The sequence below is a fragment of the Oncorhynchus kisutch genome, linkage group LG2 (assembly GCF_002021735.2).
Source record: "Oncorhynchus kisutch isolate 150728-3 linkage group LG2, Okis_V2, whole genome shotgun sequence".
NCBI classification, from domain to species: Eukaryota; Metazoa; Chordata; class Actinopteri; order Salmoniformes; family Salmonidae; genus Oncorhynchus; species Oncorhynchus kisutch.
This window is the reverse complement of record NC_034175.2, coordinates 10,153,197-10,175,129: the sequence shown is the minus strand read 5'-3', so window position 1 is coordinate 10,175,129 and position 21,933 is coordinate 10,153,197. Positions and strand designations below refer to the sequence as shown.

General features: G+C 45.7%; 2 protein-coding genes across 9 annotated transcripts in view; both read right to left on the bottom strand.

Annotated features, from left to right (window-relative positions):
- Positions 1-2,797: 2,797 nt before the first annotated feature.
- Positions 2,798-6,719, bottom strand: zp3d.1 (zona pellucida glycoprotein 3d tandem duplicate 1). The gene is made up of 9 exons (XM_020497646.2): positions 5,783-6,719; positions 5,567-5,679; positions 5,360-5,463; positions 5,100-5,274; positions 4,892-5,003; positions 4,710-4,798; positions 3,803-3,873; positions 3,002-3,681; positions 2,798-2,876 (listed from the first exon to the last, which is right to left on the bottom strand). The coding sequence occupies exons 1-9, from the start codon at positions 6,353-6,355 to the stop codon at positions 2,820-2,822; spliced, it is 1,974 nt and encodes a 657-aa protein (XP_020353235.2). The 5' UTR covers positions 6,356-6,719; the 3' UTR covers positions 2,798-2,819.
- Positions 6,720-7,305: 586 nt separating this feature from the next.
- Positions 7,306-21,933, bottom strand: part of LOC109907434 (dual specificity tyrosine-phosphorylation-regulated kinase 1B) — a 74,810-nt gene continuing 60,182 nt past the window's right edge. For 2 of the 8 annotated variants that reach the window (XM_031787230.1, XM_031787212.1), the window contains exons 2-11: positions 20,334-20,479; positions 18,497-18,616; positions 17,551-17,739; positions 16,549-16,696; positions 15,744-16,030; positions 14,467-14,613; positions 14,224-14,385; positions 12,686-13,004; positions 10,773-10,876; positions 7,306-10,630 (exon numbers count right to left, since the gene is read on the bottom strand). In XM_031787230.1, coding sequence (XP_031643090.1) covers positions 9,869-10,630; positions 10,773-10,876; positions 12,686-13,004; positions 14,224-14,385; positions 14,467-14,613; positions 15,744-16,030; positions 16,549-16,696; positions 17,551-17,739; positions 18,497-18,616; positions 20,334-20,396 — 2,301 coding nt within the window. In that variant the 5' untranslated portion in view covers positions 20,397-20,479 and the 3' untranslated portion in view covers positions 7,306-9,868. Of the gene's footprint in view, positions 10,631-10,772; positions 10,877-12,685; positions 13,005-14,223; positions 14,386-14,466; positions 14,614-15,743; positions 16,031-16,548; positions 16,697-17,550; positions 17,740-18,496; positions 18,617-20,333; positions 20,480-20,590; positions 20,799-21,933 lie in introns of those variants that run through there. The other 6 variants (XM_031787190.1, XM_031787201.1, XM_031787209.1 and 3 more) reach the window with 6 other exon arrangements.

Sequence of the window (21,933 nt, the reverse complement as noted above, 5' to 3'; positions counted from 1 at the left end):
TGGGGAAGCCAAGCCAGAATAAAAAGCCATATTACAACCTATGTGTTGTGATAATTGTGTTGTTTACTCTATAATGTGTTAGTTCATATGCCTTGACACCGTGATACATAGGCCTAAGGCTGAAACAATAAGAAGACACAGTGGCAGAATAAATTCAACCATGCCTTTGTTTCTTCACAAAAACAGAGAGCAACCTGTCTGGTAAAGTCCACAAAGCATATTGCATGTACCAATCAGTTACATGACCTACAGCATGGTCAAGCAAGTTCATGTTTCCAACATTTTAAGACCACTAAAGAACTATTGATTTAGAATCATGGTGAGTTACCGCAAGCCGCAAAGAAAACATGAGCTGCCTCCACTATTCCAGCACAATTTCACCTTCAACATCATCAAATCACCTCTGCTTAGTCTAATAAAGTGACAACCAAAAGGTACCAAAAACTATTTAGTCCAATAAACATAAGATAAATATGATGTAGTCATTCGTGTTTGTAAAAATAGAAAAAACATGTTGACTCACCATACTTGTAGAGAATGCCAATGCCATCCTCCTCTCTTTCACATTTACGAAACGGTCTATCACTCTGTCATACAGTACACACTTTCATTTTTTGTCCTAGGCTACCTGGCTAAAATGCTTGCCCGCTAGCCTAATTTCATGTCATGGGCAATGTAGGCTAGTTAACATTAGCCTTCTACATCTAGCTACATATTGAACTTCCATCCTCTCTGGCCAGGGGCACAATGTATGAATTTATGGTTGGATCAGAATCGCCATTATAATCATTGGCCAGTACAGAGAATTAAGTAAACCACAAGTCCAAATCTCTATTATCCATGGCTAATTTAGGAAAGGGACAAATTTAGATAACTAGCTAACCACCAGAGGACAACAATACAATGAGATGCACAACCAGTTTGTCAATATTTGCTCTCGATGCAATGTGATTGGAGTGAAGCCAAATCCAAACTGACTTCCATTGACACTTTTTTGTGGGTGCCAGGACCATTCACAGTTGATCTACACTGATTGGCTATTATTTTATACAAAAGGCTCACCTTGCATTCAATGCTACTGGTGGCATCAATGTCATATTCTTTGGAACCAGACAGCACTATGCAATTTACATATGTTCATCATTTGCATCTGAAAGACACTGTTCATGCACCACTTGTTACCATCCCCACAAAATAGCTTGAAACAGAGTTTTACATCAGTCCTGCCTAAGGTTGCATGTAGTGACCAAGGTGGCTCTGATAGACATGGCAGCTCTGTTTCTAGCTCCTAATGCTAAATATGTGTATGCGGCCAATACAATTTGAACGGGAGGGTATATTACTGGTAACTTTCAAAGTTTACCAGTAAACTACCAGCATTTGGGTAATTTAAAGTTTTTTTTATTTTTTATCACAGGACATAGTGATACTTCAGATTATCACAGATGTCTAATTATCTCTGGCCCTCTGCATGGCCTTATTTAGCATGCAAAATATATGAATTAATCATAACATGATCCTAAATATAAACCATCAACTTAGAGAATACCATGTCTTAATATGAGGATTTCAGCATTAAATACACTTTATTTTTTAAACTTGTCTTTGTTAATGTGTTCGCACCCGACTGGTGGCAGTTGTGAAAAGTCAAGTTGGAAGAGTTGCAGAGTTTGAAAAATAATGCCATCTTTTAGATTGTTTCATTAATTAGGTTATTTTCTAATTAACCATATGGTCCATCCACTAGACACTCATGGACCCAAATATAGATTTTAAAAAAATACTACAAATGCATTAAAAAACGTTAATTGCATATTCAACAACTTACAAAAAAATTGATGCTGAAATTGAGATTTTATTTTAGGAATAAAGGCCTGTTTTTCTTTTGAAGCCAGAAGGAGGCTAGTAAAATCAGCTACATTTACACCTTTAGACTATGGGGATATTTTATATATGAATGCTTCCACTCAGTGTTTGAGATCAATTGACACTCTTTACCATGGCACTTTGAGATTTATTTTAAACTGCAAAACCCTTACACACCACTGCACTTTGTATACCAGGGTTGGCTGGCCTTCTCTAGTCACTCGTAGACTCAGGCACTAGTATACTTTTATTTACAAAGCCATTTTGGGTTTACTACCTTATTGTTCAGAAATGTGGTGGGTACTCTCTTCGTTCTCTGGACCTTATCCTGCTAACTGTTCCAAATGTCCGAACTGAATTTGGTAAAAGGGCTTTTATGTACTCTGCGCCATCGTCTTGGCACACCTTACAAAATACTTTTAAACTGGAAAAACCTGTCCCGATTGGTATTTTGTTATACTCTTGTGAATTCTATGGTTTTTACTAGATTATTTGTAGTTTTTCCAAGTTTGTCATTTTTTTTATGACTTGGTGCTGCCTATCTTGGCCAGGACGCTCTTGAAAAATAGATTTTAAATCTCAATGAGACCTTCCTGATTAAATAAAGGCTAAATAAAATAAATATTCAAGTATAAATGACCAAAGTTGGCATAGATTAGCTTTTAGTTAACAAAATTACAGAATGTTCCATGAACTTTGGTAAATTACCAGTGGCTTTGCAACCCTAGTTCTGCAGTCTCCCTCTGAGCTCCCTGTCATTTTTGTGTGTAAAATAGTTGTACCCTTCAGAGAATGCCATAGGTTTACATCTTCAATATACACCCCCACAAATATACATCCCTCAAATGCCCAGCTACCATAAACATTCAGAGCATTGTTCATTGCTTATATCAAGGGTAATTTAATATGCAATCATACAAGGACACTTAAGTGTAATTCTTCTTATGAAATATTTAATTTAAAGTTAATGTTCCAATAGGGACAGAAGTTTCCAGCACAGCAAGCTTGTCCTGAAAAGAAATAGATACATTTTAAAACAGCTGGTATGACAAACTTCAAATGATTGCAACTTAAACTGACATTAAAACTCAAGGCAGCAGCATTGAAACAGTCACTAGACTATATGAAAACTAACCTTTGTGGATGGTTTCCAAAACCTCCCCAGCTCCTCCTCTAGGGCTGGTCCTTGGTAATCTTCTCTCCACTCGGCAGGCTCCATGTACCCCTGCAGAAATGCTGCCGCTTCGTCCACCAAAGGCATCTGTCCAACCCCCACTCTCTCAACCGTTGACCCTTCTATCCCAGCAACCTGCTCCTTAGCTTTCTTTGACACCTTAGCATTCATGGTGACACTCGACATGTTCCACTGAGCTACCTCCTTAACCGTCACAGTATTCTCCTCAGGTACATGTTCCAAAGTTACACTTGATGTCACTTGGTCTGTGCCAATCTCTTCAGCTGCCACCTCAATCATCTCCTTCTCAGCCCATTTGTCCTCAATCGGCTCCTCCACACTCCCTTCCTTTCTGGCTACCACCCCCTCCTCTCCTAGAACTGTCCCTTCCTGCACCTCCTCTACCTTATTCATAACAGCAACAGACATGTTTTTCTCCTCCTCCCAAGGAGCCACTGCCAAGCTTTTAAACTTCACCTTCTCCACTCTATAAGTGACTGCCAAGGTCTCCTCCACCCTTTCCTCACCATCTGGCTGTCTCTCCTCAGCCTGAACGGGCAAACTCTTCTCCCTGTCCTCCAACACTCTCCAGGGTTTACTGGTGATCAGGCTTTTCACTGAAGGAGATGTCAAGGCTGGCCCTGGTTACATCAGGCAGAACCACAAGTTACAGATCAACATAGATGAATTCTTCAAAACAATGTAAGATGAATTAGAGAGAAAAAAAGAGGTGGTCCAGCATTGACTGTGTTGTATACTTACAGAACTCTGACACTTCACAGACAGAATCACAGCAGGAGCACACAGAGGGAGGGCCATACAGCTCCTCCCACCTAACAAGAAATAACAACCAGGGGTGTAATCATTAGTCAAAAACATTTTGCAACAAAAACGAGTTTCTATTGGACAAATTCAGGTAGGTCACTCACTGTTTCGTTGGCTTTCTAGTGAATAAACCCCTGGTTAACCAGTGCAAAAAACAATGTAGCATGAAATAACTGAATTACTTATGTTGTCATCAGTGTCCTACACATTGATCATGACCAGTCTATGTAACTTGTGATGTAATTCTTGAGTAAATGATTGTGAGCGACAGTGGTGTAAAGTAAAAAACACTTTGAAGTACAACCCTTTTGGGGAGATCTGTACATTACTATTTATATACATGTTTTATTTGACTAGTTATTCCTAAAGAAAATGTACTTTACACTTTACATACATGTTCCCTGACACCCAAAAGTACTGGTTACATTTCAAATGCTTAGCAGGACAGAAAACGTTCCAATTCAGACTTATCAAGAGAACTCCCGGTCATCACTACTGTCTCCGATCTTGCAGACTTACTAACGCAAATGCTTCATTTGTAAATATCTGAGTATTGGTGTGCCCCTGGCTACTCATAAATACATTTTAAAATAGTGCCGTCTGGTTTGCATATACAAGGAATTTGAGGGGATTTATAGCATTTACTTTTGATACTTACGTAGATTTCAAATAAAATACTTAGATTTTTAAGTAGTATTTTACTGGGTGACTTACCTTAATACTCAAGTAAAAGTATCTTTACTTTTAATCAAGTATGACAATTGTGTACTTTTCCCCACCACTGGATATAGAAATACATCAGATCGGTCGAGGTTACTGTTGAGATTCCAAAAAGACAGTTTACCTTCCCACTGTGCTATTGTACGTGCAGGACTTGGCGCTCCACTTAGAAGTGGATTTCATGACAGTCATAGTACAGTGCAGGTAGAGATGCTGTGGAACAGAGTATGAGAGATATATACACACACCCCCTTATTCACTGGTGTTGTGGAAACATTTGTGTGCCATAAAAGGATATAGCCTAACCTTGGCAGTGATTTGGGGAAACAGGAAAGCATCCACAGTGAAGCGCAGGACATTTGACTCTCTGGAGAAGAACTGGGACTGACTGCCTTTCCGCTTGCTGTCCACCATACATCTAAAAACACATACACGCATATATACCCACCACTAGAATTGATTGATACAAATGTTATATCTACATCAGTGTGTGAGAATTTAAGTGTTTGATTACCCAAAGTTGTGAATGACTTCAAGGCGAGGTGTGGCATTTGGGTCATTGGATGTCGTAACAAAGCAGGAATCAACAAACACACTCTCATCTTTGGGGACAAAAGCAGCGTAGGCTTTGAAGTACATTGGCTCCCCAAGCATATAGCCCTCTTCTGATGACAATTGTTCCCATTGCTCTGCATTTGGAGAGAAAGATTTTCCCCTCATTCTCTGCCCCTTAAATCAACTTGCAAACTCTTGTAATGGGACATGTTTACTTACCATTGCATGCAGTGAGCCTAAAGATGTGTTTGCCATTCATACTCTTCAAGAGATTGCGGTCATGCACCTCAGGTACATAGCCAACTTTGTAGGAGTAGTGGAATCTGTTAAGGAAATGGATGGTAAAAACAGCAAAAACCACTCATCACACAGTAGTAAGACTGAAGTATAAATGCCTACTGTAGACTAGTCTATTGGGCACTATACCGGTTATATATGCACTGAATGGGGAGGTTGAGAGGTATGGCTCTTATCACTGGCCCTTGTGGTTCTGGAGAAAAGCGAAGTGAGCTGGTGTACACCAGCTGGCCATTCATGGTCTGGAAGTCATTAACAGAATAAAAAGAGTACATATTTTAGGGTCAGTTTAAGAGTCTGCTCCTAATGGATAGTGAGGGCAAAATGCATCCCAACACATCTTACCGTTTGAGTACTGCCACAGTCATTCAAGTCATAATGGAAGTAAAAGAAAAGTGGGGTGACCCGGGTGACGGGGCAAGTGCCCAGGAAGAGCATGGAGGCCAGACACCTAAACCTGAGCTGACTTCTGTTGATGCGCACGGAGATCTGGTTGTACCCGCACCACACCTCCACTCCATGCGGATTACGCACGGGAGAGAAGTGGTTGCGCTCTGGACTATTTTGTGGCGGAAACAAAAGGGTGGTCAAGATACTGGGGAAACGTATTTTCCCGACGACTGGTCTGAACAAGTCCCTATCGACGACGGGAACCGCCGAGTGCTGGAACATGGGAAGGAAGTAGTATGGTGGTTCTGACCGCTGGGCACCGATGGCATCGTCTTCCCCTATCCGAGGCCTGATCACCTCACGCACTGGTACATTGCCCAGGAGGTGCCGCTCCGCGAATTGGTAGTCTTGATGCACTTGACCCTCCCATCGGTCAACATTAAAATCAGCTTCCGCTGATACTTGTGTGAATGGAAAGGCAGAAAAAAAACATGCAAACAGACAAAACATCCACGCAACTTGCACCATGTTCAACGTGACCGCAGAAATAAAAATAATAAAACTCTGTAGTCCAGAGCGCCTCGTGGACACACTGTTGTTAGCAAACTAGACTGACCATTTAAAGATGAATGTTGTAGGCGCGTGTTAATTGCGCTCACCTGGTTTTGGCGCAACAATTACGCACTTGGAACACACGGCGACGTTCGTTGCATGTAGGCTACTGAGCGTAGATGATCAATTAATGATTCGATTAATTATATTTGCAATGACATATGAAAACGTATTTTGCATTGCCTACTATGTTACAATGTAAACTTTGAGTATGTAATTCACTTATCCATCCACCAGATGCCAGTATAAACTGTGCTCTCAATTTTACTCAGTGACTTGGGTGAAAACAAAACTTGACCTTCACCTGTTATATTCATATTCAATAACTCTCAACTAGGAAGAGCGCAAATGTGTTGATGAACATGAGTCAAACGGTCCTAAATTGGTTCTAATTGCATGTAGTTTTATGGTATAGGTGTCCATACTGCCCCCCCCCCCCCCCTCCCCCACACACACACACAGAGACAACATGTTGAACTAAACAGCATTTCCATTGACAACGGAATAGATGAATGGAGGATCGTGCCACCGTAAACTGAGACCAAAGATACAGCTAGGGGTATAGTGTAGGCCATCAGGGTAACAAGAACCTGTCTTTAACACTTCCAGTAGCACCTTTTCACATTGATAGTAAACCAGCAATCAATGTATCTAGCTGTAATGCTATGTTTACACTTTACTCAGAGCTGCCTGCTACTGTATATGGGCAACAATAAAATATTGTCACAAGACTATCCAAACAATGAGACTGATTCCTAATAAGTTAATTAGTAGCTACACCAACTTTGTGGTTCTTCATGGACATCATCCCCACCACACCCAACACCAGTTACACTCAGGTACAAAAAATGGATGAAATAACTTGAGGTCAAACGCAAATCTCAGATTTATTATGCCATGTCAGTGATCACTTAGCTTGCCACATCAACAGTTTGTCTTTGTGGTAGGCCTGCTACTGTATGCACATTGCTCAGATGAGGGTCTGTCGACTGAAAGCTGAAAAAAGCAGAAAGCTGTGATTTGCATTTGACCTTTGTGTGCAAAAGTATACTCTTTATTCTTATATATCCAACTTTATTCTTACCCAGTTTCCCCCATTCAGGCCCCGCCCAGTGGCTGACTTAAACTAAGTCCGTGTTTTAATACCACCTTTAACTGTTACATTTAGTCACTGCCCAACTTTCACCAGCAGGAAGAAGGCAACCAAACAAAAAACAGAAGAAAACAGGTTCATTTTTACCTTTTCTTTTTCTTGTTAAATAGTAATAAATACATGAGATGCAGTGGTTTATTTTTCCATTTTTTTCTGAAGCAGGAGGGTTAAAAAGTGTATTTTTATTTATTTATCTGTCTGTTTGTTTTCTTTAGCAGCAATCCGAACATGGTTGAAAGTGGAGATAGCAGCCGAGAGAGAAGTAGTTCACTTTTTTTTTTAAACTTGATGGCAAACAGCACTCACAGAGTGTCGTGAAGGAGGGAGGGAAGGGGAGAACAAAAGACAGGAGTAAGAAAAGAGGCCAGAGAAGTTCACTGGGGCTGTAGGGGGTAAGGAGGGCATGAAAGTGTCCCCTCATAAGTATGTACTCCTCCCTCCTGCTATATATTGCCCCCCTCCCTTCCAACAGAAAAATGGGGCAGAGAGGAGAAGAGAGCGAGAGATCGAGACAGAGAGAGTGAGCAAGATTTGGCTTAGCATATCCAGAGTTACTCCAACCCAAAATGTGTGTTACGTTTCTGTAGTTTACGGTCCAAAACAAAAGTGAGTAAGAAAAGAGAGAGAGAAAGAGGGTGAAAGATTCTGGTTAGATGTTGAAGTAGAAGGCAGACTATTTTTTTTGAAACAACAGGGAAGCATTTTGGTTTTCCTTGTGGCAAAATGTTTTGTTGTTTTTTGTTCTTCTTGAATCACTTCCTCCTTTTGTGAAGAAGTTCTGTTCCCCCTCTCCTCTTGAAAGCGTCTCACTTCGTCAAATGTTTCAGCCTCCTCATCGTATAGTTTCTCACTGTGTGGTGACTACGGTTTTTGTCATTTGCTTCATTTTATTTCTATGATCTGTTTCGTAGTTTCAGATATATAAGCCAGTGTCAAGCGAGAGAAGAAAAAAAATGTAACAAAAGTGTGTGTGTGTGTTTCGGGGGTGAGATATACTGAACTGAAAAACAAACTAAAAAGACCCTAGTTTGTTTGTTTCTCTGTGTATGCGCAAGTGTATTCTGTCCATCAGCAAATAAAACTAAACCTGTATAAATAAAAATAAAAATGAATAAATAAACCACCTCTCAATTTAGCGCTCTTCCGATCTCCCCACTTACCCTCCTCCTCATGTAGTGATGTTTAATAAATAAAACATGTACAATTAAACCTAGACTTCAGAAAAACTAAACAAAAACAAAGAAAATAAATAAGAATTTAAAAATAGCATAAGGGTACTCTCTCGTGCCTCCCTCTTCTAAACCAACAATTACCACTTTTCAAACCATTCATTTACCTTTTTTACCTTCATTCCAAAAAACAACCCAAACAACAAAAATCTCGCTGCAAACCTTTCCTTAAATCACATAAAATCAAATAATATAATAATAATAATAACAATAAAAACAAACTTATCTGAAACTTTCCATTCCAACTACTGAGCCCCGTTTCTTTCCTTCAACAAAAGAAAAATAAAGAAACTGAAAAAAGGATAAAAATGGTTTCAAAGCCTTCCCTCTCTTACTCTCCCTCTCTTACTCTCCCTCTCTTACTCTCCCTCTCTTACTCTCCCTCTCTTACTCTCCCTCTCTTACTCTCCCTCTCTCACTCTCCCTCTCTTACTCTCCCTCTCTTACTCTCCCTCTCTCACTCTCCCTCTCTTACTCTCCCTCTCTTACTCTCCCTCTCCTACTCTCCCTCTCTTACTCTCCCTCTCTTACTCTCCCTCTCTCACTCTCCCTCTCTCACTCTCCCTCTCTTACTCTCCCTCTCTTACTCTCCCTCTCTCTCTCTTACTCTCCCTCTCTCTCTCTTACTCTCCCTCTCCTACTCTCCCTCCTTACTCTCCCTCTCCCTCCCTCTCTTACTCTCCCTCTCTCACTCTCCCTCTCTTACTCTCCCTCTCTCTCTTACTCTCCCTCTCTCTCTTTCTCTCACTCTCCCTCTCTCACTCTCCCTCTCTCACTCTCCCTCTCTCACTCTCCCTCTCTCACTCTCCCTCTCTCACTCTCCCTCTCTCACTCTCTCCCTCTCTTACTCTCCCTCTCTTATTCTCCCTCGACCTTCTCCCATGCAAAACAAAACTCCTTTGATATTTCACAAGTTTGTCTCTGTAACTGTATGTGTGGCCGTATTTGTTTCAAACTCAAGTGTGTATACAGTGTATGTATGCGTGTTGAAATTGTAATGTTGTCGTTGTTAAAATTGTATGGCTTTTGGAATTTGTTCAAGATTTATCAAGAGTTGGCCGTGTTCTGACCACCGCCTCCTCCATTGCCGCACACACCCATCATGGTGGACTCCTCAGAGTCCGGCCTCCCCCCACCGCCCCCTACTCCCCTGGGTGGGGGCCCCCCGGTGAGCATCCCGCCCCCGACCACGCTACCCTGGGGAGGGTTGTTATTGTTGTTACTTCCCGGGTAGCATGGGGGGATGTATCCAAGCCCGGAGGCAGCGACCAAGCTGTCCTGAGAGGCTGGGGGCTGAGCCAACTGTTGCTGGGAGCCGGCGGGGGGCGGCTGGGGGGCCATGACCGTCCTAGTCCGAAAGGCAGAGAGGCCCAGGTGGAGGTTGGAGGAGCCGTACTGGCTGGAGTCCAAGCTGGATGGGGGCGGCATGATGGAAGACTGACCCAGATGGTGGTGGTGTGTGAGGCTGAGCTCGATGCTATCCGGCATCTGTGGGGAGGAGATGGGCATCAGAGGCTGGCCCTGCTGGCCCTGTGAAGCCTGGCCCTGGGGCTGGTTCCCCTGCCCAGTCTGCCGCAGGCCCCGCCCATTGCCGTGGTGACCGCCGTAGATGGGGTGCGGGTGGTGGGGTTCCATCATGCCCCCGACGCCACCGCCTCCCAGGAAGTGGCGTGAGTGCTGGGTGGCCGCCGGCTTGTGCAGCAGCAGCTGGGGGTATGGGGGGTCGCCAACGCTACTGCCGCTGTTGGACAGGGGACCCATGCCCCCCTCTCCCCCCGGCCAGAGGCGCAGCTGCTGCTGAGATGGAGCCTTGGCAGTGGGGGGGAGGAGGTCATCGTTAGAAACAGAGAATGCAGAATCTACAGTATATCATGTATAGAGGAATAACCTCTTGTTCCATGTGATGAGATCTGAGACATCAGAGTGAGGTCAGGTTTAAACCTCTGCTCACCTGTGGACTCTGCATCTCGTAGTCTGAGTGAGTAACTGCACTGTTGTAGTACCGGTTACTGTACCGGTAATTCCGGTTGTCATTGGAAGAACCGCTAGATCCACCTGGACAGGGGGAGTAGGGGAAGAGAGAGGGAGTAGGGGAGGAGAGGGGAAGGAGAGGGAGAGTAGGGGAGGGAGAGTAAGGGAGGGGAGGAGAGGAGAGGGAGAGTAGGGGAGGGGAAGGGAGAGTAGGGGGAGAGGGAGTAGGGGAGGGAGAGTAGGGGAGGAGAGGGAGAGTAGGGGAAGAGAGGGAGAGTAGGGGAAGAGAGGGAGTAGGGGAAGAGAGGGAGTAGGGGAAGAGAGGGAGTAGGGGAAGAGAGAGGGAGTAGGGGAAGAGAGAGGGAGTAGGGGAAGAGAGAGGGAGTAGGGGAAGAGTAGGGGAGGAGAGGGGAAGGAGAGGGAGAGTAGGGGAGGAGAGGGAGAGTAGGGGAAGAGAGAGGGAGTAGGGGAAGAGTAGGGGAGGAGAGGGGAAGGAGAGGGAGAGTAGGGGAGGAGAGGGAGAGTAGGGGAGGAGAGGGAGAGTAGGGGAGGAGAGGGGAAGGAGAGGGAGAGTAGGGGAGGAGAGGGAGAGTAGGGGAAGAGAGGGAGAGTAGGGGAAGAGAGGGAGAGTAGGGGAAGAGAGGGAGTAGGGGAAGAGAGAGGGAGTAGGGGAAGAGTAGGGGAGGAGAGGGGAAGGAGAGGGAGAGTAGGGGAGGAGAGGGAGAGTAGGGGAAGAGAGGGAGAGTAGGGGAAGAGAGGGAGTAGGGGAAGAGAGAGAGTAGGGGAAGAGAGAGGGAGTAGGGGAAGAGAGAGGGAGTAGGGGAAGAGAGAGGGAGTAGGGGAAGAGAGAGGGAGTAGGGGAAGAGTAGGGGAGGAGAGGGGAAGGAGAGGGAGAGTAGGGGAGGAGAGGGAGAGTAGGGGAGGAGAGGGAGAGTAGGGGAGGAGAGGGGAAGGAGAGGGAGAGTAGGGGAGGAGAGGGAGAGTAGGGGAGGAGAGGGGAAGGAGAGGGAGAGTATGGGAGGGGAGGAGAGGGTGAGTAGGGGAGAGGAGGAGAGGGAGAGTAGGGGAGAGGAGGAGAGGGAGAGTAGGAGAGAGGAGGAGAGGGAGAGTTGGGGAGAGGAGGAGAGGGAGAGTTGGGGAGGGAGAGTAGAGGAGGGGAGGGGAGGGAGAGTAGAGGAGGGGAGGGGGAGTAGAGGAGGAGAGGGAGAGTAGAGGGGGAGTAGAGGAAGAGAGGGAGAGTAGGGAGAGGGGGAGTAAGGAAGGAGAGGGGGAAAAGACACTCGGTCGGTCAGAATACACAATAGTTTTGTTACGTCATACGGACAGTCCATCACTACTGGGACCATAACCTGTTGCTGAGCTGCTGAACATGGTGCTGTAGCTAAGATGACTAGCTGTTGCCATGGTGAATGGGAGCTGTAGCTGTGGCAGAGGAGAGGCCGCTGAGGCTGAGCTGTTGCTATGGTGACGGTGTGCTGCAGGCTGTAGGGACTGAGCTGCGGCTGAAGTGACTAGGAGCTTGTTTCTACGGAGACTGTGTAGCTGTTGAGAGAGTGATGGGCTGTGGGGGCTGGCTGAGATGTAACATTGAACCACCATCACTATGACGCAGTAGACTGCAGTGTTCCCCCGAAGACTATGTAGGTGGGAGGGATCTCCCAGACAAGATCCTTTACAGTACTGTACTAACCAACACGGTTTCAATGGACTTTCAATAGCTCTCAATCTAAGGAATCTTGGTGTTTTTTACAAACATAGGGGAGAATTATCTGGGGGAAATATGGGATCAAACAAGCTGCCCATGTTTAGTTTGCTCTTTTGAGGTTTGACCTCTGCAGATGTTTCCCCATGCAGTGGACTGTGACTTATGGTAAGGGTATACTGTATACTAACTGCTGTGTCCCGTACCGGAGCTGGAGACGGAGCTGGTGGTGGAGGTGGAGTGGCTGTGGTCCATGGCCGGGCTGGTGGAGGTGGAACTGCTGGTGTTGGTGCCCTCGTCCGTCGTCTTCTTGAAGAAGTTGTGCTGCAGCGCATAGAAGGGCGTGATGCGTGTCTTGGGGTCGTAGTCCAGCATGCGCAGGATCAGGTCCTTGAACTTCAGGTAATCGCAGGGAGCGTGCCCCTGCTCTCCGCCCCGCCTCCCGCCAGGACCTCCGGTCTCCACCCCCAAGATCTCATGGAGCCGCCGCGTCGCAGGAGGCTTGTACTCCTGAATAGGGAGATAGAGGGAGTGAGAGAAGGGGGAGAATGGAGAATATGGATGTGGGGAGGTGCAGAGAAACACTGTTGAATTCTCATTTTCTTCGAGGCAGTTTTAGCGACTTAGTTATTATTATGGTTGAATTTCACACATGCAAGCATGCCTGTTGTTATGACGGTGAAATGGTAGATGGTCAGTAGAATGCATATTATGAATGGATAGACTCACTATTAGATCTACTTTATTTACATAACACCAAGCCAGTGATGAGAAGCTGTAATGAATGAGACCAACATGTATCCTTACATGCTCTCCGGTCTAAAGACCATCAGCTCTTAGTCCTAAAACTAACAATAAGTTGTCTTATCCTGCACTATATCATTCACTTAACTCCTAATCGTCTAGTAAAAATACATGCCAACACCCATAGGTGTAAACCCGTGTTCACACACCCACCCAGGTGTGCCTGCCTCTGGGGTGAGATGGTTGATCCCCCACCATCTCCAATCCCTTTTGGACAAAGTTAATTAACCTCTGATCCAAATCTTTCTCTTACCTCCAACGTAACCCAGGCCTCTCCCTTTGTTCAACCTCCACCTTCCACCTGCCTCCGCTGCTCCTTCACCTCATCCCTCTATCTTATTAAGGGCTATGTAATGCTTCTGATACACACAGAATAATGGAACGATAAGGACCTTTCTAGACAATTAGAGAAAGCTTATGTGACGAGGGGTTTACGGTTTAGATGATGATGACTGGAGGAAGATGCTGAGATCTCCTTCCTAAGAGTGGGAGTTTAGGTTAGAAATGAGAAAAGGGAGAAAATACCTCTTCTGCACAAACTACTTTCCAATATCAAGCTAACCCTCCTCCCCTTCCTTCTCCACCTCGGATTTTCTACCCATCTCTAATTCTCTATCTACGGGTGAATGGTTAATACAAGTAGGTTCGTTGAGAATTTGCCTCTAACCACTGACACTTGGGTCAAATATCTTTCAATCCCCTTAGCAGTTAAGTTTAGGTTTGGGGGTAAGAGCAAGGTAATCTGATTCAAGATCTGTGGTGTGACCGGGGAACTTGAACCTACTGCGTTGTGAGTGACAGGAGAACTTGAACCTACTGCGTTGTGGGTGACAGGAGAACTTGAACCTACTGCGTTGTGAGTGACAGGACGGATGTGGTTCGGAGATGAGATGAGAAGATTAAGTAAGAGCAGAGTTTTACTCACGGAGGCCGAGGGGTAAAGTACCTTCTTTATGTCCTTGTTCTTCTTGACGGTCCACAGGCCGTCGGATAGCTTGTCAAAGTACTTCCGTGCTTTGGGAGCCTGATCCAGCATGTGGTTGGGAGGGACCCCCAGCACCTCCACTATCTTATTCATCTGATCCACCTGGAGAGAGAGAAACAACAGGACAGGTCAGGGGCAGATTCGGCATCAACACCCAATGCTGTGTGTGTTCTCACAGCCTACCTCGTTGGAGCCGCTGAAGAGGGGTTCTCCCGTGTGCATCTCCACCAGGATGCAGCCCAGGGACCACATGTCAATGGCCAGGTCATAGGGCATGCCCAGCAACACCTCCGGAGATCTGTAGAACCGACTCTGGATGTACTGGTAGATCTGTGGTGGAGGAGAGGACGGAGGGACAGAATGAGGTGATATAAGAAACAAAAATAGGTTGAAAAAAAAGAAGAGAGACGAGGGGAGAAAATGTGATGAGAAAAGAGAGGTATTAGCTCCAGTATGTTGGTTACAGCAGAACAGAGCTGTGGCCCTTTAATAACATTTCTAATCTAAATTAGAGCACACTCACTGGTGGAGGGAGACAGGATGGTGGTGGAAGAGGTGCAGTGACACCGTTTATCCACACGGGGCAGGCCAAACTGAGTAGAAATATCTAAACTGGGTGCAGCAGAGCCGCTGGGATTCTATACTTGAGTACTGTAGTGAGGCCCATTTCCTCATCTTCCCAAGAGTCCTCAAAGACGTGCTGTGAATGCCAGTTCCTATTCAACCTGGCAACGGCCTCCCTCCATAGCTTCCCTCTCCATGTCTATTTACCCTCTGCAGAAAACTGAGCTCATTCTCTTTTGAAACGGGAGAGATGGAATCAACTGTGGGCTATTCCTGCTCTGTCCCTCATCCATCCATCCATCTACCCCACCCTTCTCTTCTCCCTCTTCCTGAGATATCCAGAGGCATTAGCACACAAATGATACATTTTTAGAAAAGGTTAGTATACATTGAACATTTATCTGGTTTACAAAAAGCTGTCTCTTATTGATTCTACCTCTACCATTCTCTCCCTTCCCCTGCGTCTCTATCCCCCCCAATAGCTCCCTCCTCCCTCCCTGCTCCAATTTTCTTCTCCACCCAACAACCCCCCCCAGCATCTAGAGGGGATATAGCACGCATTAAGGGCCTACTATATTAAACCACAGTCGACTGCTGATGCATGCATTGGTTTAGGTCGATCTTAAATATAATACACAGAAGCACGCAGATACCCAGAAAAATTCACAAAGGATCCATTGGGAGTGGTGAACTGCAATGCACTGATTTCAGGAGTAGACTGTGTATATTGATGTGCTTGGTAAGGTGTAGTCCTCCCTCCCCTTGCTTCTCCCTCTCTCCTAACCCAATGGTGTTCTCTCCTCAACACCCCTCCCCTGACCCCCACCCAGCACATGCATTTGGTTCATTAGGGTCTTCTATATCTCTGTGCTTAGTTAGTCAGCTAGTCTCCTCACCCTCTGGCCTAGTTGACAAGAGCTGCCAAAGTCCACGATCTTGATGGCGCTGCGCTTGGGGTTGCACAGCAGGATGTTCTCGGGCTTGAGGTCGCAGTGGATGATGCTAAGCTCGGGCGTGGCCAGGAACAGCAGCGCCGTGCACAGCTGCTGGGCAAACTTTCTGGTCAGGTTGAGAGAGACGCCGCGGAAGTTGGTGTTGCGCAGGAGGTCGTACAGGTTGTAGGAGAGAAGCTCGAACACCAGGCACAGGTGGTTCCGGAACATGAAGTGCCTCTTCAGGTGGACTAGAGTGGGAGAGGAGGGAAGAGGGGGGAGGTTAGTAGGGGAAGCAGTATACTGCAGTAACCGATCTGGGTGCTCTGCTCTACATGGGTAGTGGTTGAGGTGACTTCCAGAGTGACAGTGTGCCCTTGGAGTGGAGAGCAAGGTGCTTTGACCACATGGAAAACAGCTCGGCCATATAAACGCCATCTATTATTATATTATTGTGTGTCAATCACCTCGCTCAGCGCTATAGGAGCTTAGTGAGGTAGAGGTGATTCTGTGACAGGTTTATCATTGCAAAGGCTACTGGATTGATATATATGTAGCATGATACTTATACATAGGGATATATGAGAAGTAGGGCATTGGTCTATATTTCAATTGAGACGTTAAATGTGGAGCAGGTTGCATGTGACGTCAGAGGCACAGTATCAATTAATTTTAGTAGATGGTATACATGCAATAATGCAATAGCGTTAGATCATAAGTGGGGCTTAAAGCTGTGTGTGTGTGTGTATGTGTGTGTGTGTGTCCTCACCTATGTAGTACTTCATCTCGGTGTCGTGTTTGTTCATGAGCTCCAGCAGTCGCAGCTCTATCTGGGCCTGGTTCAGGAAGGCTTTCTTGTTCTTGATGATCTTGATGGCCACCCACTCCTGCTCGTGGTGGTCATAGGCTTTCACCACCTGCGGGATGGCAAAGGTCACAGATCAGACAGGCAGCCATGTTGATTGTAGCATTTGCAGGTGGTAGGGGCCAAGGCAAAGCTCCTTCACCAAACAAAAAATAGTCATTATCCCTCTCCTCTTTCCTCTTACCCATTTATTCTCCTCACGTCTGTAGACATACTTCATTCACCCCATGCAACTCTTCACCTTAAACTTTGAAAGTGCTTCTCTTTTCTTCCATCCTCTTCTTTCTCCCTCCTCCACCCTGACCTATCCTCCCCACACCCCCTGACCTATCCTCCACCCTGACCTATCCTCCCCCCACCCCCTGACTTATCCTCCACCCTGACCTATCCCCCCCCTACCTCCTGACTTATCCTCCCCACACCCCCTGACCTATCCTCCCCACACCCCCTGACCCATCCTCCACCCTGACCTATCCTCCCCACACCCACTGACCTATCCTTCACCCTGACCTATCCTCCCCACACCCCCTGACCTATCCTCCACCCTGACATATCCTCCCCACACCCCCTGACCTATCCTCCACCCTGACCTATCCTCCCCACACCCCCTGACCTATCCTCCACCCTGACCTATCGTCCCCCCACCCCCTGACCTATCCTCCACCCTGACCTATCGTCCCCCCACCCCCTGACCTATCCTCCACCCTGACCTATCCTCCCCACACCCCCTGACCTATCCTCCACCCTGACCTATCCTCCCCACACCCCCTGACCTATCCTCCCCCTACCCCCTGATCTATCCTCCCCCACCCCCTGACCTATCCTCCACCCTGACCTATCCTCCCCCTACCCCCTGACCTATCCTCCACCCTGACCTATCCTCCCCTATACCCTCTCCCCACTGACCTGCCCGAAGGAGCCCTTGCCGATGAGCGAGTCAATCTCGTAGCGGTCCAGCCACTTCTCCCCGTTCTTGACGATGTAGTCGTAGTTGTCGTCGTCGTAGCCATCGTTGTACACCTTCCGCTCCTTCTTAGTGCTCGAGTCCTCTGGGGGCACCTGCTGGGCACGCCGCTTCTTCTTCGTGTAGTACACCTGGACACAGAGGAGAGGAGATGAAGAGAGGAGATGGAGAGAGGAGATGGAGAGAGGAAGGGATGGGCGGGAAAAGAGAAAGAGGGGTAAGTCACTAATGTTTCTTATTTTGCCACACTACTGTTTGGATAGATCTCGGCGGACCAAACCAATGATAAAACTGATATCCTTCACTAGTACATCAGTTTATGCTAATGCAGTTACATATACCTAGGGTTGCAAAACTCTGGTAACTTTCCAACCGGGATTTCTGGAAAACCAGCGACATTTGGGAAAGCAACCAGAAATGTACAACCGTACATCTAATGTTTATACAAGGGGTGTAAAACTAATTTTGCCCTGGAGGCCTCATTTGGTCTTCAACGAGGTCCAGAAGGCTGCACTGAAAATTGGTTATACTTCCTCGCGGTCCATTTTGCAAAAAAAAATCCTCTATCCATCGTTTTGGGAATTCTGATGTTCCCTGACTTGCTAGCTTTTATTTAAGCGATAAGCGAGCTGGACAGTCAAGAAACGATATGAATGTAGGTCATATCATTTCTACACAGTTTTGATTTGTTTGTTTTTCATTTGAAAGTATATTGAGTCCTCCCCACAAAAATATTGAAACAATAAATACAAATAAAAACATATATATTTTACTCAAACCACCCGCGAACTGGATAAGCTGTGAGGTGATCTCCAGGAAACATCACCTAACAGCAGCAGCAGAGTCCTGTAGGACCTGATGGCTGGCTGACACACACACTCCACTCACCTCATTGATGTGCTTGTAAGTCTTGATCAGATCGACAGAGAGTTTTCTCAGCGGTGCGCTGGCGGGATCTCTAAAACTTGGGGGGATCCTCCTCTGCAGTATGGTCGCATCAGACAGCACCTGGAAGGGACAGGTGGTGAGGGGAGCCCCAAAACTGGCCAAGACAACCCTGCAGTATTCTAACTAGCGGTAATTAGAACTAAAGTAAATAAAGGTCACTATACAATGTGAGTGGAAGGAGTAACTTCCAATGACATAACTGTGGATGTTTGAGTTAACCTATGTATACAGGCAACACTGTTGCTTAGCCACAGAACAGTCTATCAGTGATGGTGGTTGTAGTTGCTTGTCAATAGAGTACAGTACCAGTCAACGTTTGGACACACCAACTCATTCAAGGGGTTTTCTTTATTTTTTACTATTTTCTACATTGTAGAATAATAGTGAAGACATCCAAACTATGAAATAACACATATGGAATCATATAGTAACCAAAAAAGTGTTCAACAAATCAAAATATATTTTATATTTGAGATTCTTCAAAGTAGCCATCCTTTGCCTTGATGACAGCTTTGCACACTCTTGGCATTCTCTCAACCAGCTTCATGAGGTACTCACCTGGAATGCATTTCAATTAACAGGTGTACCCTGTTAAAAGTTCATAATGGAATTTCTTTCCTTCATTATGCGTTTGAGCCAATCAGTTGTGTTGTGACAAGGTAGGGGTGGTATACAGAAGATAGCCCTATTTGGTAAAAGACCAAGACCATAAAATGGCAAGAACAGCTCAAATAAGCAAAGAGAAACGACAGTCCATCATTCCTTTAAGACATGAAGGTCAAATTTGGTCTGATGAGTCCAAGTTTGAGATTTTTGGTTTCAACTGCTGTGTCTTTGTGAGACGCAGAGTAGGTGAACGGATGATCTCCGCATGTGTGGTTCCCACCGTGAAGCATGGAGGAGATAGTGTGAAGGTGTGGGGGTGCTTTGCTGGTAACACTGTTGATGATTTATTTAGAATTCAAGGCACCATTAACCAGCATGTCTACCAAAGCATTCTGCAGCGATACGCCATCCCATCTGGTTTGCGCTTAGTGGGACTATCGTTTGTTTTTCAACAGAACAATGACCCAAAACACACCTCCTGGCTGTGTAAGGGCTATTTGACCAAGAAGGAGAGTGATGGAGTGCTGCATCAGATGACCTGGCCTCCACAATCACCCAACCTCAACCCAGTTGAAATGATTTGGGATGAGTTGGACCGCAGAGTGAAGGAAAAGCAGCCAACAAGTGCTCAGCATATGTGGGAACTCCTTCAAGACTGTTGGAAAAGCATTCCTCATGAAGCTGGTTGAGAGAATGAATGCTAAGAGTGTGCAAAGCGGTCATTATGGCAAAGGGTGTCTACTTTGAAGAATCTCAAACATATTTTGATTTGTTTAACACATTTTTTGGTTACTACATGATTCCATGTGTTATTTCATAGTTTGATGTTTCCACTATTGTTCTACAATGCTGAAAATAGTAAAAATAAAGAAAAATCTTTGAATGAGTGTGTGTCCAAACTTTTGACCGGTATTGTACGTGATGCTGAAGTGTTTGAGGTTGTGGATGTATATCATTATGTCCATTCAGTATGTGATGTGATTCAGTATGTGACCTCCGTGCACGTGATGAGTTGTGGGTGTGTATAGCGTCAGTATAAGGGTGTGTGTGTATAGCATTGGGTGTGTGTGTGTGTATATATAGAGTCAGTATAAAGGTCTGTTCCTAAACAGAGTATTATTCTAAACAGAGCATTAAGGAGTGTCCTGTGAGGGCGTTAGCAGCTGGGTACCTGCTGCTGTTCAGCCATGGAGTGGATGTTGCTGAAGGAGGGGTGGCTGTGCTGGCTCGACATGGTTGGCTCAGCGGGGGAGAAGCCCAAGGCGGCAGGCTGGCAGAGGGTAGAGGAGGGGGGCTTGCATCCTGAGCTGCTTCCACCTTCGCAGGATAGACAGAGAGATGGAGGGAAGGGGGAGAAAGGACGAGAGAGAGGGAAAGGTTTTTAGAAGCAATACATCGACATGAAGCTTCCTAACTCATCATACATACACGAGCACTGCCGTAGGTGTGGGCACGAGCACTGCACTGCAGAGGAAAAGCACACATGTGCTCTCTCACACACCCTTCTTGGCTGTTCTTTGAAGTCACACACATACACCCTATCAAGGATGTAGAGCAAGAGGGTGGGGTGGCTACTTAGTAGGGTACCACTCCACAGGGCCATTTAGCTCCCTGCCAGAAAGACCACACAAATAATGGTGGAGTGAAATATCTCTATGCAAGAGGGTGTCCCATTTCAGAAGAATCAGCATTAGCGCAGGTCAACCTGACAAAGCCAGTGTGTCTGTCTGTAAGTGAGATTGTGCATGTGTGTGACGGAGAGAAAGATATGAGACCTTTGTCAGTAGTCCACATTGACACGCCTCAAAACCAGGTCATTTCCAAACAGAACTTTCTCTCCAACTCCTGCTTTTATATGAAAAGACAAAAGGAGAGGTGGCTTCTCACAAAATATAGAAGATGGAACTTAACCAAACCATTTTTGTTGCTGAATGTTGTGAACACTAAAATCTTCTGATTCCATCAAGGTAGCTAGCAAATATGGAAAATGTGGGTTAGAGCTTCAATGGGACAAACCACTGTGTGACAAGACTGTTGCATCATCCTTCCCAAAAAAATGACGAGTCACTGTTTAATGTGCTGCTTTGCTTCGTCATTAAGTTCCACCAGACTTGTTTTTCTGTCAGAATCCCAGGTTCAACTTGACTGAGATTCTCTGCAGTCTTGAGACTTTGCTTTGCCTGCAGTTTGACTGCAGTCGAGCTAAAATGGCTGGAACACAGCAGGCTTGGTAAGAGCAGTCGAGGGTGGTATTGACTGTGCCGCAAGCTCAAGCCTGATTTCCACCAATGCCAAGACACAGCAGTTTGGACCGCTGGCTCCTGGGTAAACCCTGGCCTCCGCAGAATTTTGACCTCTCTCACTAACTTTGCTAGAGGGGGGCTGGTCGCTTGTACAAAAACATCCGCCAGTGGCTCAGCAAACCGACCAGGAAACTCGTTCCACTGGCATTAAACACATTCGAAGTCAGACTACACTTTGACCTAGTTGTGGATGGTAGAATATTTAAGACAAGACGTTCATCCTGGTTGTTCTAGGTTAACGTTTGAATAAAAAATTTACGTTTAGACCAGGGTTTCCGTTAACCTGTAGACGGCTATATATATTTTTTTAAAGCCGGTGAATAAAATTGGCGCCAGCCAAAACAATGCAAAATAATGATTTTTTGCCTATTCATTGATGGAAATGCACTTGACTGGTCATACTTATCGGTCTATTGGTTAATTTGCATAATTTAGTGGAATTAAATTGGCGCATATACAGTATATTCG

Bases quoted from the DNA above. Each gene is read 5' to 3' on its own strand.
- zp3d.1 (XM_020497646.2), bottom strand. From the start codon at position 6,355: ATGGTGCAAGTTGCGTGGATGTTTTGTCTGTTTGCATGTTTTTTTTCT. The intron at 5,464-5,566 runs GTATAGTGCCCA...TTTCCTTAACAG, and splicing joins ATTCAGTGCATATATAACCG to ATTCCACTACTCCTACAAAG. The intron at 4,799-4,891 runs GTTAGGCTATAT...TCTGTTCCACAG, and splicing joins TTCCCCAAATCACTGCCAAG to CATCTCTACCTGCACTGTAC.